The sequence below is a fragment of the Carcharodon carcharias genome, chromosome 5 (assembly GCF_017639515.1).
Source record: "Carcharodon carcharias isolate sCarCar2 chromosome 5, sCarCar2.pri, whole genome shotgun sequence".
Taxonomy (NCBI): Eukaryota; Metazoa; Chordata; class Chondrichthyes; order Lamniformes; family Lamnidae; genus Carcharodon; species Carcharodon carcharias.
This window is the reverse complement of record NC_054471.1, coordinates 23,878,675-23,891,098: the sequence shown is the minus strand read 5'-3', so window position 1 is coordinate 23,891,098 and position 12,424 is coordinate 23,878,675. Positions and strand designations below refer to the sequence as shown.

The following is a 12,424-nucleotide window of genomic DNA, read 5'->3' as shown; positions in this document are numbered from 1 at the left end:
CAGGCCCAGGGTGATGGGCATCAGGATAGAGCAGGCCCAGGGTGATGGGCATCAGGATGGAGTAGGCCCAGGGCGATGGGCATCATGAGGGAGCAGGCCCAGGGTGATGGGCATCATGAGGGAGCAGGCCCAGGACGATGGGTATCAGGAGGGAGCAGGCCCAGGGTGATGGGCATCATGAGGGAGCGGGCCCAGGGTGATGGGTATCAGGAGGGAGCAGGCCCAGGTTGATGGGTATCGGGAGGGAGCAGGCCCAGGGTGATGGGCATCAGGAGGGAGCAGGCCCAGGGTGATGGGTATCAGGAGGGAGCAGGCCCAGGGTGATGGGCATCAGGAGGAAGTGATGGGAATTCTCTCACCTCCTACTACTAGAGCCTGATGCAGTTTTAACAATAATACAAGTTTGCACCCAGTCAGGTGTCTGGGGTAAGCCAGGAGCCGCATGGAAATATTATAATGTTAAACTTTTAGTGCGGGTGCTTGTGGCTCAGGAGAAGCAAGCGAGCTGACCCTGGGTCAAGACAAAAGTCCTTAGCCCCAGCATTCTCTTTCTTACAGCTGCAACCGGCCCAGAGTTGCCAACTCTGCTTGGACATATTCCTGGAGGTGTGATCACATGGTTTCCATGTGGCTTGCTCGGTCCAACAGACATTTCTCCAATCTCCAAGATCTTTTTTACTAACAAACAATGGGACGGAACAATAATCACACAGTTTATTTTTCATGTCCCTGTGTGTTTTCTCTCCGGTCCCATGTGGTGTCCTGGAGATTAATCATTAATCCCAAGACCCTTCCCCGCTCCTCACTTATTGTCCCTGGTGCCTTCCTCTTGGTTTCCCAGTGGTGACCTGGAGCCAAGCGATCACCTGCTTCTTCCCACCAGATCCAACATGGGTGGGTGGGAATCAGTGAGGGAGGGGCTGAATAATTTTCCCCCTGTACCCACGATTCCAAATCCAGGTTAAAACCTGGGCTCTGCTCGTCGAGTGCTCCTTCAGGGACTGACGTCGCGGCTGTGTCTTGCTCGAATTCCTGGCTTTATTCGAGATTTCCAGACTGGTTTTAAATGTGTGCGTCTAGACATGTACTAACACCCTCGCTGCCCACAGGACACCCGTTATAGCAGGAGGCCTCTTCGTAATAGACAAGGCCTGGTTCAATCACCTTGGAAAATACGACACTGCAATGGACATCTGGGGCGGAGAGAACTTTGGTAAGATCATTGTGGGGAGATATTGAAGTTTAACCAGAGCCTACAGACCAATGCATATTATCTTGTTATACTTATTATGATGTATAATGCTTAAGGTTGACTGGATGCCTAACAGAATCCAATGGAGGCCACAGCTGATCTCAGTGGGATTGGGTAAACAGACCTTGCTTTAATTCTTTTATTCATTCGCGAGAGGTGGGCATCACTGGTTTTACTGTCCATCCCGATAGTCACCCTGAGAAGTTAGCCGTTGGGCCTTCATTTTGAACCGGTCCTCGTTGTTGTAGTGCAACTGAGTGGCTTGCAAGGCCCCTTCAGAGGGCAGCAAAGAGTCAACCGTGTTTCTGTGGGACTGGTGTCACAGACAGGCTGGACTGGGTAAGGGATTCCATCCCTAAAGGGAGATTAGTGAGCAACAACTGACAGCCCATGGTGGCTTTTACTGATACCCATCCCAGATTTTTAACACAGAGTTTAAATATTCACACCTCATCTTCTCTGGATCACTAGTCCTGGAACACAACCAATACACTAATCGGACCCATTTTGAGACCGGCTGATTGTCGTACCAAGAGTCCGGTGTGGGGTTAGTGCAAGAAAACTCTCTGAGGCCCGTCCACTGCTGAACTGAGGCCTGTGTGAGATGTGTGTTGGACCTGAGTACCCTGGCCTAAAGGGGAAGACCAAGCAAGATGTTTCCTCTTGTTGGAGGGTCCAGAAATAGGGGCCACTGTTTAAAAATAAGGTATCGACCATTTAAAACCGAGATGAGGTGAAATCTTTTCCATGAGGGTCGTGAGTCTTTGGAACTCTCTTCCTGAAAAGGGGGTAGAAACAGAATCTTTGAATATTTTTAAGGCAGAGGTGGGTAGATTCTTGGTAAGCAAGGGGGTGATAGGTTATCAGGGGTAGGTGGGATACAGATTTCAGGTTACTATCAGATCATCCATGATCTCATTAAATGGCAGAGCAGGCTCGATGGGCTGAATGGCCTACTCCTGCTCCTTGTTCGTATGTTCATAAACCAGGGCTTCTGTCCCTGATCGCTCCCCTGTGACAGGTGTTACATCTGTGCACAACAGGGAGTGGGCAGGGGGCAGGGTATGGTAGGCAGGGAGCAGGGTGTGGGGTTGAGGGGGCAGGGTGTAGGGTTGAGGGGCAGGGTGTGGGGTTGAGAGGCAGGGGGTGGGGTTGAGGGGGCAGGGAGTGAGGTTGAGGGGGCAGGGTGTGAGGTTGAGGGGCAGGGTATGGGGTTGAGGGGCAGGGTGTGAGGGGGCAGGGTGTGGGGTTGAGGGGGCAGGATGTGGGGTTGAGGGGGCAGGGTGTGGGGTTGAGGGGCAGGGTGTGGGGTTGAGGGGGCAGGGTGTGGAGTTGAGGGGGCAGGGTGTGAGGTTGAGGGGCAGGGTGTGAGGTTGAGGGGCAGGGTGTGGGGTTGAGGGGGCAGGGTGTGGAGTTGAGGGGGCAGGGTGTGGGGTTGAGGGGGCAGGGTGTGGGGTTGAGGGGCAGGGTGTGGGGTTGAGGGGCAGGGTGTGGGGTTGAGGGGGCAGGGTGTGAGAGGGCATGGTGTGGGGTTGAGGGGCAGGGTGTGAGGTTGAGGGGGCAGGGTGTAGGGTTGAGGGGGCAGGGTGTGAGAGGGCAGGGTGTGAGGTTGAGGGGCAGGGTGTGGGGTTGAGGGGCAGGGTGTGAGGTTGAGGGGCAGGGTGTGAGGTTGAGGGGGCAGGGTGTGGGGTTGAGGGGGCAGGGTGTGGGGTTGAGGGGCAGGGTGTGAGAGGGCAGGGTGTGGGGTTGAGGGGGCAGGGTGTGGGGTTGAGGGGGCAGGGTGTGGGGTTGAAGGGGCATGGTGTGAGGTTGAGGGGGCAGGGTGTGGGGTTGAGGGGGCAGGGTGTGGGGTTGAGGGGGCAGGGTGTGAGAGGGCAGGGTGTGGGGTTGAGGGGCAGGGTGTGAGGTTGGGGGGGCAGGGTGTAGGGTTGAGGGGGCAGGGTGTGAGGTTGAGGGGCAGGGTGTGAGAGGGCAGGGTGTGGGGTTGAGGGGGCAGGGTGTGGGGTTGAGGGGGCAGGGTGTGGGGTAGAGGGGGCAGGTTGTGGGGTTGAGGGGGCAGGGTGTGAGGTTGAGGGGCAGTGTGTGGGGTTGAGGGGGCTGGGGGTAGGGTTGAGGGGGCAGGGTGTGGGGTTGAGGGGGCAGGGAGTGGGGTTGAGAGGGCAGGGTGTAGGGTTGAGGGGGCAGGGTGTGGGGTTGAGGGGGTAGGGTGTGGGGTTGAGGGGCAGGGTGTAGGGTTGAGGGGGCAGGGTGTGGGGTTGAGGGGGGCGGGTGTGAGGTTGAGGGGGCTGGGTGTGTGGTTGAGCGGGCAGGGTGTGCGGTTGAGGGGGCAGGGTGCGAGAGGGTAGGGTGTGGGGTTGAGGGGCAGGGTATGGGGTTGAGGGGCAGGGTGTGAGGTTGAGGGGCAGGTTGTGAGATTGAGGGGGCAGGGTGTGGGGTTGAGGGGGCAGGGTGTGGGGTTGAGGGGCAGGGTGTGGGGTTGAGGGGCAGGGTGTGAGGGGGCAGGGTGTGGGGTTGAGGGGCAGGGTGTAGGGTTGAGGGGGCAGGGTGTGGGGTTGAGGGGGCAGGGTGTGGGGTTGAACGGGCAGGGTGTAGGGTTGAGGGGCAGGGTTTGGGGTTGAGGGGCAGGGTGTGGGGTTGAGGGGCAGGGTGTGGAGTTGAGGGGGCAGGGTGTGGGGTTGAGGGGGCAGTGTGTGAGGTTGAGGGGCAGGGTGTGAGGTTGAGGGGCAGGGTGTGAGTTTGAGGGGGCAGGGTCTGAGGTTGAGCGGGCAGGGTGTGCGGTTGAGGGGCAGGGTGTGAGGTTGAGGGGGCAGGGTCTGGGGTTGAGCGGGCAGGGTGTAGGGTTGAGGGGGCAGGGTGTGCGGTTGAGGGGGCAGGGTGTGGGGTTGAGCGGGCAGGGTGTAGGGTTGAGGGGGCAGGGTGTGGTGTTGATGGGGCAGGGTGTGGGGTTGAGGGGGCAGGGTGTGGGGTTGAGGGGGCAGGGTGTGGGGTTGAGGGGGCAGGGTGTGAGAGGGCAGGGTGTGGGGTTGAGGGGGCAGGGTGTGGGGTTGAGGGGGCAGGGTGTGAGAGGGCAGAGTGTGGGGTCTAGGGGGCAGGCGTGGGGTTGAGGGGGCAGGGTGTGGGGTTGAGGGGGCAGGGTGTGGGGTTGAGGGGCGGGGTGTGAGGTTGAGGGGCAGGGTGTGGGGTTGAGGGGGCAGGATGTAGGGTTGAGGGGGCAGGGTGTGAGGTTGAGGGGGCAGGGTGTAGGGTTGAGGGGGCAGGGTGTGAGAGGGCAGGGTGTGAGGTTGAGGGGCAGGGTGTTGGGTTGAGGGGGCAGGGTGTAGGGTTGAGGGGGCAGGGTGTGAGAGGGCAGGGTGTGAGTTTGAGGGGCAGGGTGTGAGGGTGAGGGGGCAGGCTGTGGGGTTGAGGGGGCAGGGTGTGGGGTTGAGGGGCAGGGTGTGGGGTTGAGGGGGCAGGGTGTGGGTTTGAGGGGGCAGGGTGTGGGTTTGAGGGGGCAGGGTGTGGGGTTGAGGGGCAGGGTGTGGGGTTGAGGGGGCAGCGTGTGGGTTTAAGGGGCAGGGTGTGGGGTTGAGGGGGCAGGGTGTGAGGTTGAGGGGGCAGGGTGTAGGGTTGAGGGGGCAGGGTGTGAGGTTGAGGTGGTAGGGTGTAGGGTTGAGGGGGCAGGGTGTGAGGGCAGGGTGTCGGGTTGAGGGGGTAGAGTGTAGGGTTGAGGGGGCAGGGTGTGGGGTTGAGGCGGCACGGTGTGAGAGGGCAGGGTGTCGGGTTGAGGGGGTAGAGTGTAGTGTTGAGGGGGCAGGGTGTGGGGTTGAGGGGCAGGGTGTGGGGTTGAGGGCACAGGGTGTGAGGTTGAGGGGCAGGGTGTGAGGTTGAGGGGCAGGGTGTGAGGTTGAGGGGACACGGTGTAAGGTTGAGGGGGCAGGGTGTGAGGTTGAGGGGGCAGGCTGTGGGGTTGAGGGGGCAGGGTGTGGGGTTGAGGGGCAGGGTGTGAGAGGGCAGGGTGTGGGGTTGAGGGGGCAGGGTGTGGGGTTGAGGGGCAGGGTGTGGGGTTGAGGGGGCAGGGTGTGGGTTTGAGGGGGCAGGGTGTGGGTTTAAGGGGCAGGGTGTGGGGTTGAGGGGGCAGGGTGTGAGGTTGAGGGGGCAGGGTGTAGGGTTGAGGGGGCAGGGTGTGGGGTTGAGGGGGTAGAGTGTAGGGTTGAGGGGGCAGGGTGTGGGGTTGAGGCGGCAGGGTGTGAGAGGGCAGGGTGTCGGGTTGAGGGGTTAGAGTGTAGTGTTGAGGGGGCAGGGTGTGGGGCTGAGGTGCAGGGTGTGGGGTTGAGGGGCAGGGTGTGGGGTTGAGGGGCAGGGTGTGAGTATGAGGGGCAGGGTGTGAGGTTGAGGGGGCAGGCTGTGGGGTTGAGGGGGCAGGTTGTGGGGTTGAGGGGGCAGGGTGTGAGAGGGCAGGATGTGGGGTTGAGGGGCAGGGTGTGAGGTTGAGGGGGCAGGGTGTAGGGTTGATGGGGCAGGGTGTGGGGTTAAGGGGCAGGGTGTGGGGTTGAGGGGCAGGGTGTGGGGTTGAGGGGCAGGGTGTGGGGTTGAGGGGGCAGGGTGTGAGAGGGCAGGGTGTGGGGTTGATGGGCAGGGTGTGAGGTTGAGGGGGCAGGGTGTAGGGTTGAGGGGGCAGGGTGTGAGGTTGAGGTGGCAGGGTGTAGGGTTGAGGGGGCAGGGTGTGAGAGGGCAGGGTGTCGGGTTGAGGGGGTAGAGTGTAGGTTTGAGGGGGCAGGGTGTGGGGTTGAGGGGGCCGGGTGTGAGGTTGAGGGGCAGGGTGTGAGGTTGAGGGGCAGGGTGTGAGGTTGAGGGGCAGGGTGTGAGGTTGAGGGGCAGGGTGTGGGGTTGAGGGGGCAGGGTGTGGGGTTGAGGGGGCAGGGTGTGGGGTTGAGGGGCAGGGTGTAGGGTTGAGGGGGCAGTGTGTGGGGTTGAGGGGGCAGTGTGTGGGGTTGAGGGGGCAGGGTGTGGGGTTGAGGGGGCAGGGTGTGGGGTTGAGGAGGCAGGGTGTGGGTTTGAAGGGGCAGGGTGTAGGGTTGAAGTGCAGGGTGTGGGGTTGAGGGGCAGGGTGTGGGGTTGAGGGGGCAGGGTGTGAGGTTGAGGGGCAGGGTGTGGGGTTGAGGGGGCAGAGTGTGAGAGGGCAGGGTGTGAGGTTGAGGGGCAGGGTGTAGGGTTGAGGGGGCAGGGTGTGAGGTTGAGGTGGCAGGGTTTGGGGTAGAGGGGGCAGATTGTGGGGTTGAGGTGGCAGGGTGTGAGGTTGAGGGGCAGGGTGTGGGGTTGAGGGGGCTGGGTGTGGGGTTGAGGGGGCAAGGTGTGGGGTTGAGGGGGCTGGGTGTGGTGTTGAGGGGGCAGGGTTTGAGGTTGGGGGCAGGGTGTAGGGTTGAGGGGGCAGGGTGTGGGGTTGAGGGGGCAGGGTGTGGGGTTGAGGGGGCAGGGTATGGGGTTGAGGGGCAGGGTGTAGGGTTGAGGGGGCAGGGTGTGGGGTTGAGAGGCCAGGGTGTTGGGTTGAGGGGCAGGGCGTGGGGTTGAGGGGGCAGGGTGTGAGGTTGAGGGGGCAGGGTGTGGGGTTGAGGGGGCAGGGTGTGGGGTTGAGGGGCAGGCGTGGGGTTGAGGGGGCAGGGCGTGGGGTTGAGGGGGCAGGGTGTGGGGTTGAGGGGCAGGGTGTGGGGTTGAGGGCACAGTGTGTGAGGTTGAGGGGCAGGGTGTGAGGTTGAGGGGACACGGTGTAAGGTTGAGGGGGCAGGGTGTGAGGTTGAGGGGGCAGGCTGTGGGGTTGAGGGGGCAGGGTGTGGGGTTGAGGGGCAGGGTGTGAGAGGGCAGGGTGTGGGGTTGAGGGGGCAGGGTGTGGGGTTGAGGGGCAGGGTGTGGGGTTGAGGGGGCAGGGTGTGGGTTTGAGGGGGCAGGGTGTGGGTTTAAGGGGCAGGGTGTGGGGTTGAGGGGGCAGGGTGTGAGGTTGAGGGGGCAGGGTGTAGGGTTGAGGGGGCAGGGTGTGAGGTTGAGGGGGTAGAGTGTAGGGTTGAGGGGGCAGGGTGTGGGGTTGAGGCGGCAGGGTGTGAGAGGGCAGGGTGTCGGGTTGAGGGGTTAGAGTGTAGTGTTGAGGGGGCAGGGTGTGGGGCTGAGGTGCAGGGTGTGGGGTTGAGGGGCAGGGTGTGGGGTTGAGGGGCAGGGTGTGAGTATGAGGGGCAGGGTGTGAGGTTGAGGGGGCAGGGTGTGGGGTTGAGGGGGCAGGTTGTGGGGTTGAGGGGGCAGGGTGTGAGAGGGCAGGATGTGGGGTTGAGGGGCAGGGTGTGAGGTTGAGGGGGCAGGGTGTAGGGTTGATGGGGCAGGGTGTGGGGTTAAGGGGCAGGGTGTGGGGTTGAGGGGCAGGGTGTGGGGTTGAGGGGCAGGGTGTGGGGTTGAGGGGCAGGGTGTGGGGTTGAGGGGGCAGGGTGTGAGAGGGCAGGGTGTGGGGTTGATGGGCAGGGTGTGAGGTTGAGGGGGCAGGGTGTAGGGTTGAGGGGGCAGGGTGTGAGGTTGAGGTGGCAGGGTGTAGGGTTGAGGGGGCAGGGTGTGAGAGGGCAGGGTGTCGGGTTGAGGGGGGTAGAGTGTAGGTTTGAGGGGGCAGGGTGTGGGGTTGAGGGGGCCGGGTGTGAGGTTGAGGGGCAGGGTGTGAGGTTGAGGGGCAGGGTGTGAGGTTGAGGGGCAGGGTGTGAGGTTGAGGGGCAGGGTGTGGGGTTGAGGGGGCAGGGTGTGGGGTTGAGGGGGCAGGGTGTGGGGTTGAGGGGCAGGGTGTGGGGTTGAGGGGGCAGTGTGTGGGGTTGAGGGGGCAGTGTGTGGGGTTGAGGGGGCAGGGTGTGGGGTTGAGGGGCAGGGTGTAGGGTTGAGGGGGCAGGGTGTGGGGTTGAGGGGGCAGGGTGTGGGGTTGAGGAGGCAGGGTGTGGGTTTGAAGGGGCAGGGTGTAGGGTTGAAGTGCAGGGTGTGGGGTTGAGGGGCAGGGTGTGGGGTTGAGGGGGCAGGGTGTGAGGTTGAGGGGCAGGGTGTGGGGTTGAGGGGGCAGAGTGTGAGAGGGCAGGGTGTGAGGTTGAGGGGCAGGGTGTAGGGTTGAGGGGGCAGGGTGTGAGGTTGAGGTGGCAGGGTTTGGGGTAGAGGGGGCAGATTGTGGGGTTGAGGTGGCAGGGTGTGAGGTTGAGGGGCAGGGTGTGGGGTTGAGGGGGCTGGGTGTGGGGTTGAGGGGGCAAGGTGTGGGGTTGAGGGGGCTGGGTGTGGTGTTGAGGGGGCAGGGTTTGAGGTTGGGGGCAGGGTGTAGGGTTGAGGGGGCAGGGTGTGGGGTTGAGGGGGCAGGGTGTGGGGTTGAGGGGGCAGGGTATGGGGTTGAGGGGCAGGGTGTAGGGTTGAGGGGGCAGGGTGTGGGGTTGAGAGGCCAGGGTGTTGGGTTGAGGGGCAGGGCGTGGGGTTGAGGGGGCAGGGTGTGAGGTTGAGGGGGCAGGGTGTGGGGTTGAGGGGGCAGGGTGTGGGGTTGAGGGGCAGGCGTGGGGTTGAGGGGGCAGGGCGTGGGGTTGAGGGGGCAGGGTGTGAGGTTGAGGGGGCAGGGTGTGAGGTTGAGGGGCAGGGTGTGGGGTTGAAGGGGCAGGGTGTGAGGTTGAGGGGCAGGGTGTGAGGTTGAGGGGCAGGGTGTGAGGTTGAGGGGGCAGGGTGTCGGGTTGAGGGGGCAGGGTGTGGGGTTGAGGGGGAAGGGTGTGTTAGGGCAGGGTGTGGGGTTGAGGGGGCAGGGTGTGAGAGGGCAGGGTGTGGGTTCGAGGGGGCAGTGTGTGGGGTTGAGGGGGCAGTGTGTGGGGTTGAGGGGCAGGGTGTGGGGTTGAGGGGGCAGGGTGTGGGTTTAAGGGGCAGGGTGTGGGGTTGAGGGGGCAGGGTGTGAGGTTGAGGGGGCAGGGTGTAGGGTTGAGGGGGCAGGGTGTGAGGTTGAGGTGGTAGGGTGTAGGGTTGAGGGGGCAGGGTGTGAGGGCAGGGTGTCGGGTTGAGGGGGTAGAGTGTAGTGTTGAGGGGGCAGGGTGTGGGGTTGAGGGGCAGGGTGTGGGGTTGAGGGGTCAGGGTGTGAGGTTGAGGGGACACGGTGTAAGGTTGAGGGGGCAGGGTGTGGGGTTGAGGGGCAGGGTGTGGGGTTGAGGGTCAGGGTGTGAGGTTGAGGGGACACGGTGTAAGGTTGAGGGGGCAGGGTGTGGGGTTGAGGTGGCAGGGTGTAGAGTTGAGGGGGCAGGGTGTGGGGTTGAGGGGCAGGGTGTGGGGTTGAGGCGCAGGGTGTGAGTATGAGGGGCAGGGTGTGGGGTTGAGGGGGCAGGGTGTGGGGTTGAGGGGGCAGGTTGTGGGGTTGAGGGGGCAGGGTGTGAGAGGGCAGGATGTGGGGTTGAGGGGCAGGGTGTGAGGTTGAGGGGGCAGGGTGTAGGGTTGATGGGGCAGGGTGTGGGGTTAAGGGGCAGGGTGTGGGGTTGAGGGGCAGGGTGTGGGGTTGAGGGGCAGGGTGTGTGGTTGAGGGGCAGCGTGTCGGGTTGAGGGGGCAGGGTGTGAGAGGGCAGGGTGTGGGGTTGAGGGGCAGGGTGTGAGGTTGAGGGGGCAGGGTGTAGGGTTGAGGGGGCAGGGTGTGAGGTTGAGGTGGCAGGGTGTAGGGTTGAGGGGGCAGGGTGTGAGAGGGCAGGGTGTCGGGTTGAGGGGGTAGAGTGTAGGGTTGAGAGGGCAGGGTGTGGGGTTGAGGCGGCAGGTTGTGTGGTTGAGGGGGCAGGGTGTGAGTTTGAGGGGCAGGGTGTGACGTTGAGGGGCAGGGTGTGAGGTTGAGGGGGCAGGGTGTGGGGTTGAGGGGGCAGGGTGTGGGGTTGAGGGGCAGGGTGTGGGGTTGAGGGGCAGCGTGTGGGGTTGAGGGGGCAGGGTGTGCGAGGGCAGGGTGTGGGGTTGAGGGGCAGGGTGTGAGGTTGAGGGGGCAGGGTGTAGGGTTGAGGGGGCAGGTTGTGAGGTTGAGGTGGCAGGGTGTAGGGTTGAGGGGGCAGGGTGTGAGAGGGCAGGGTGTCGGGTTGAGGGGGTAGAGTGTAGGTTTGAGGGGGCAGGGTGTGGGGTTGAGGGGGCCGGTTGTGAGGTTGAGGGGCCGGGTGTGAGGTTGAGGGGCAGGGTGTGGGGTTGAGGGGGCAGGGTGTGGGGTTGAGGGGGCAGGGTGTGGGGTTGAGGGGCAGGGTGTAGGGTTGAGGGGGCAGTGTGTGGGGTTGAGGGGGCAGTGTGTGGGGTTGAGGGGCAGGGTGTAGGGTTGAGGGGGCAGGGTGTGGGGTTGAGGGGGCAGGGTGTGGGGTTGAGGAGGCAGGGTGTGGGTTTGAAGGGGCAGGGTGTAGGGTTGAAGTGCAGGGTGTGGGGTTGAGGGGCAGGGTGTGGGGTTGAGGGGGCAGGGTGTGGGGTTGAGGGGGCAGGGTGTGGGGTTGAGGGGGCAGGGTATGGGGTTGAGGGGCAGGGTGTAGGGTTGAGGGGGCAGGGTGTGGGGTTGAGAGGCCAGGGTGTTGGGTTGAGGGGCAGGGCGTGGGGTTGAGGGGGCAGGGTGTGAGGTTGTGGGGGCAGGGTGTGGGGTTGAGGGGGCAGGGTGTGGGGTTGAGGGGCAGGGCGTGGGGTTGAGGGGGCAGGGCGTGGGGTTGAGGGGGCAGGGTGTGAGGTTGAGGGGGCAGGGTGTGAGGTTGAGGGGCAAGGTGTGGGGTTGAAGGGGCAGGGTGTGAGGTTGAGGGGCAGGGTGTGAGGTTGAGGGGCAGGGTGTGAGGTTGAGGGGCAGGGTGTGAGGTTGAGGGGGCAGGGTGTCGGGTTGAGGGGGCAGGGTGTGGGGTTGAGGGGGAAGGGTGTGTTAGGGCAGGGTGTGGGGTTGAGGGGGCAGAGTGTGAGAGGGCAGGGTGTGGGTTCGAGGGGGCAGTGTGTGGGGTTGAGGGGGCAGGGTGTGGGGTTGAGGGGCAGGGTGTGAGGTTGAGGGGCAGGGTGTGGGGTTGAGGGGGCAGGGCGTGGGGTTGAGGGGCAGGGTGTGGGGTTGAGGGGCAGGGTGTGGGGTTGAGGGGCAGGGTGTGAGGGGGCAGGGTGTGGGGTTGATGGTGCAGGTTGTGGGGTTGAGGGGCAGGGTGTGGGGTTGAGGGGCAGGGTGTGAGGGGGCAGGGTGTGGGGTTGAGGGGGCAGGGTGTGGGGTTGAGGGGCAGGGTGTGGGGTTGAGGGGCAGGGTGTGTGTTTGAGGGGCAGGGTGTGGTGTTGAGGGGCAGGGTGTAGGGTTGAGGGGGCAGGGTGTGGGGTTGAGGGGGCAGTGTGTGGGGTTGAGGGGGCAGGGTGTGTTTGGGCAGGGTGTGGGCTTGAGGGGCAGGGTGTGAGGGGGCAGGGTGTGGGGTTGAGGGGCAGGGTGTGAGAGGGCAGGGTGTGGGGTTGAGTGGCAGGGTGTGGGGTTGAGGGGCAGGGTGTGGGGTTGAGTGTGCAGGGTGTGTGGTTGAGGGGCAGGGTGTGGGGTTGAGGGGCAGGGTGTGAGGGGGCAGGGTGTGGGGTTGAGGGGCAGGGTGTGAGAGGGCAGGGTGTGGGGTTGAGTGGCAGGGTGTGGGGTTGAGGGGGCAGGGTGTGTGGTTGAGGGGGCTGGGTGTGAGGTTGAGGGGCAGGGTGTGGGGTTGAGTGTCAGGGTGTGAGGGGGCAGGGTGTGGGGTTGAGGGGCAGGGTGTGAGGGGGCAGGGAGTGGGTTTGAGGGGCAGGGTGTGAGGGGGCAGGGTGTGGGGTTGAGTGGCAGGGTGTGGGGTTGAGGCGGCAGGGTGTGTGGTTGAGGGGGCTGGGTGTGAGGTTGAGGGTCAGGGTGTGGGGTTGAGTGTCAGGGTGTGAGGGGGCAGTGTGTGGGGTTGAGGGGCAGGGTGTGAGGGGGCAGGGTGTGGGGTTGAGGGTCAGGGTGTGAGAGGGCAGGGTGTGGGTTCGAGGGGGCAGGGTGTGAGGTTGAGAGGGCAGGGCGTGGGGTTGAGGGGCAGGGTGTGAGGTTGAGCGGCAGGGTGTGAGGTTGAGGGTGCAGGGTGTAGGGTTGAATGGGCAGGGTTTGGGGTTGAGGGGGCAGGGTGTGAGAGGGCAGGGTGTGGGGTTGAGGGACCCTCTCTCACCTTTAGTCAGCCTGGACTGCTCCTTACTCCAGGCTGACAGGTACTTTCCACC

General features: G+C 64.1%; 1 protein-coding gene across 1 annotated transcript in view; it reads left to right on the top strand.

Annotated features, from left to right (window-relative positions):
- The window catches only part of LOC121278126 (polypeptide N-acetylgalactosaminyltransferase 14-like), a 32,758-nt gene that overhangs the window by 17,408 nt on the left and 2,926 nt on the right, over window positions 1–12,424 (top strand). Inside the window, exon 6 of the mRNA XM_041188217.1 lies at window positions 1,110–1,213. Coding sequence (XP_041044151.1) covers window positions 1,110–1,213 — 104 coding nt within the window. The remainder of the gene's footprint in view (window positions 1–1,109; window positions 1,214–12,424) is intronic.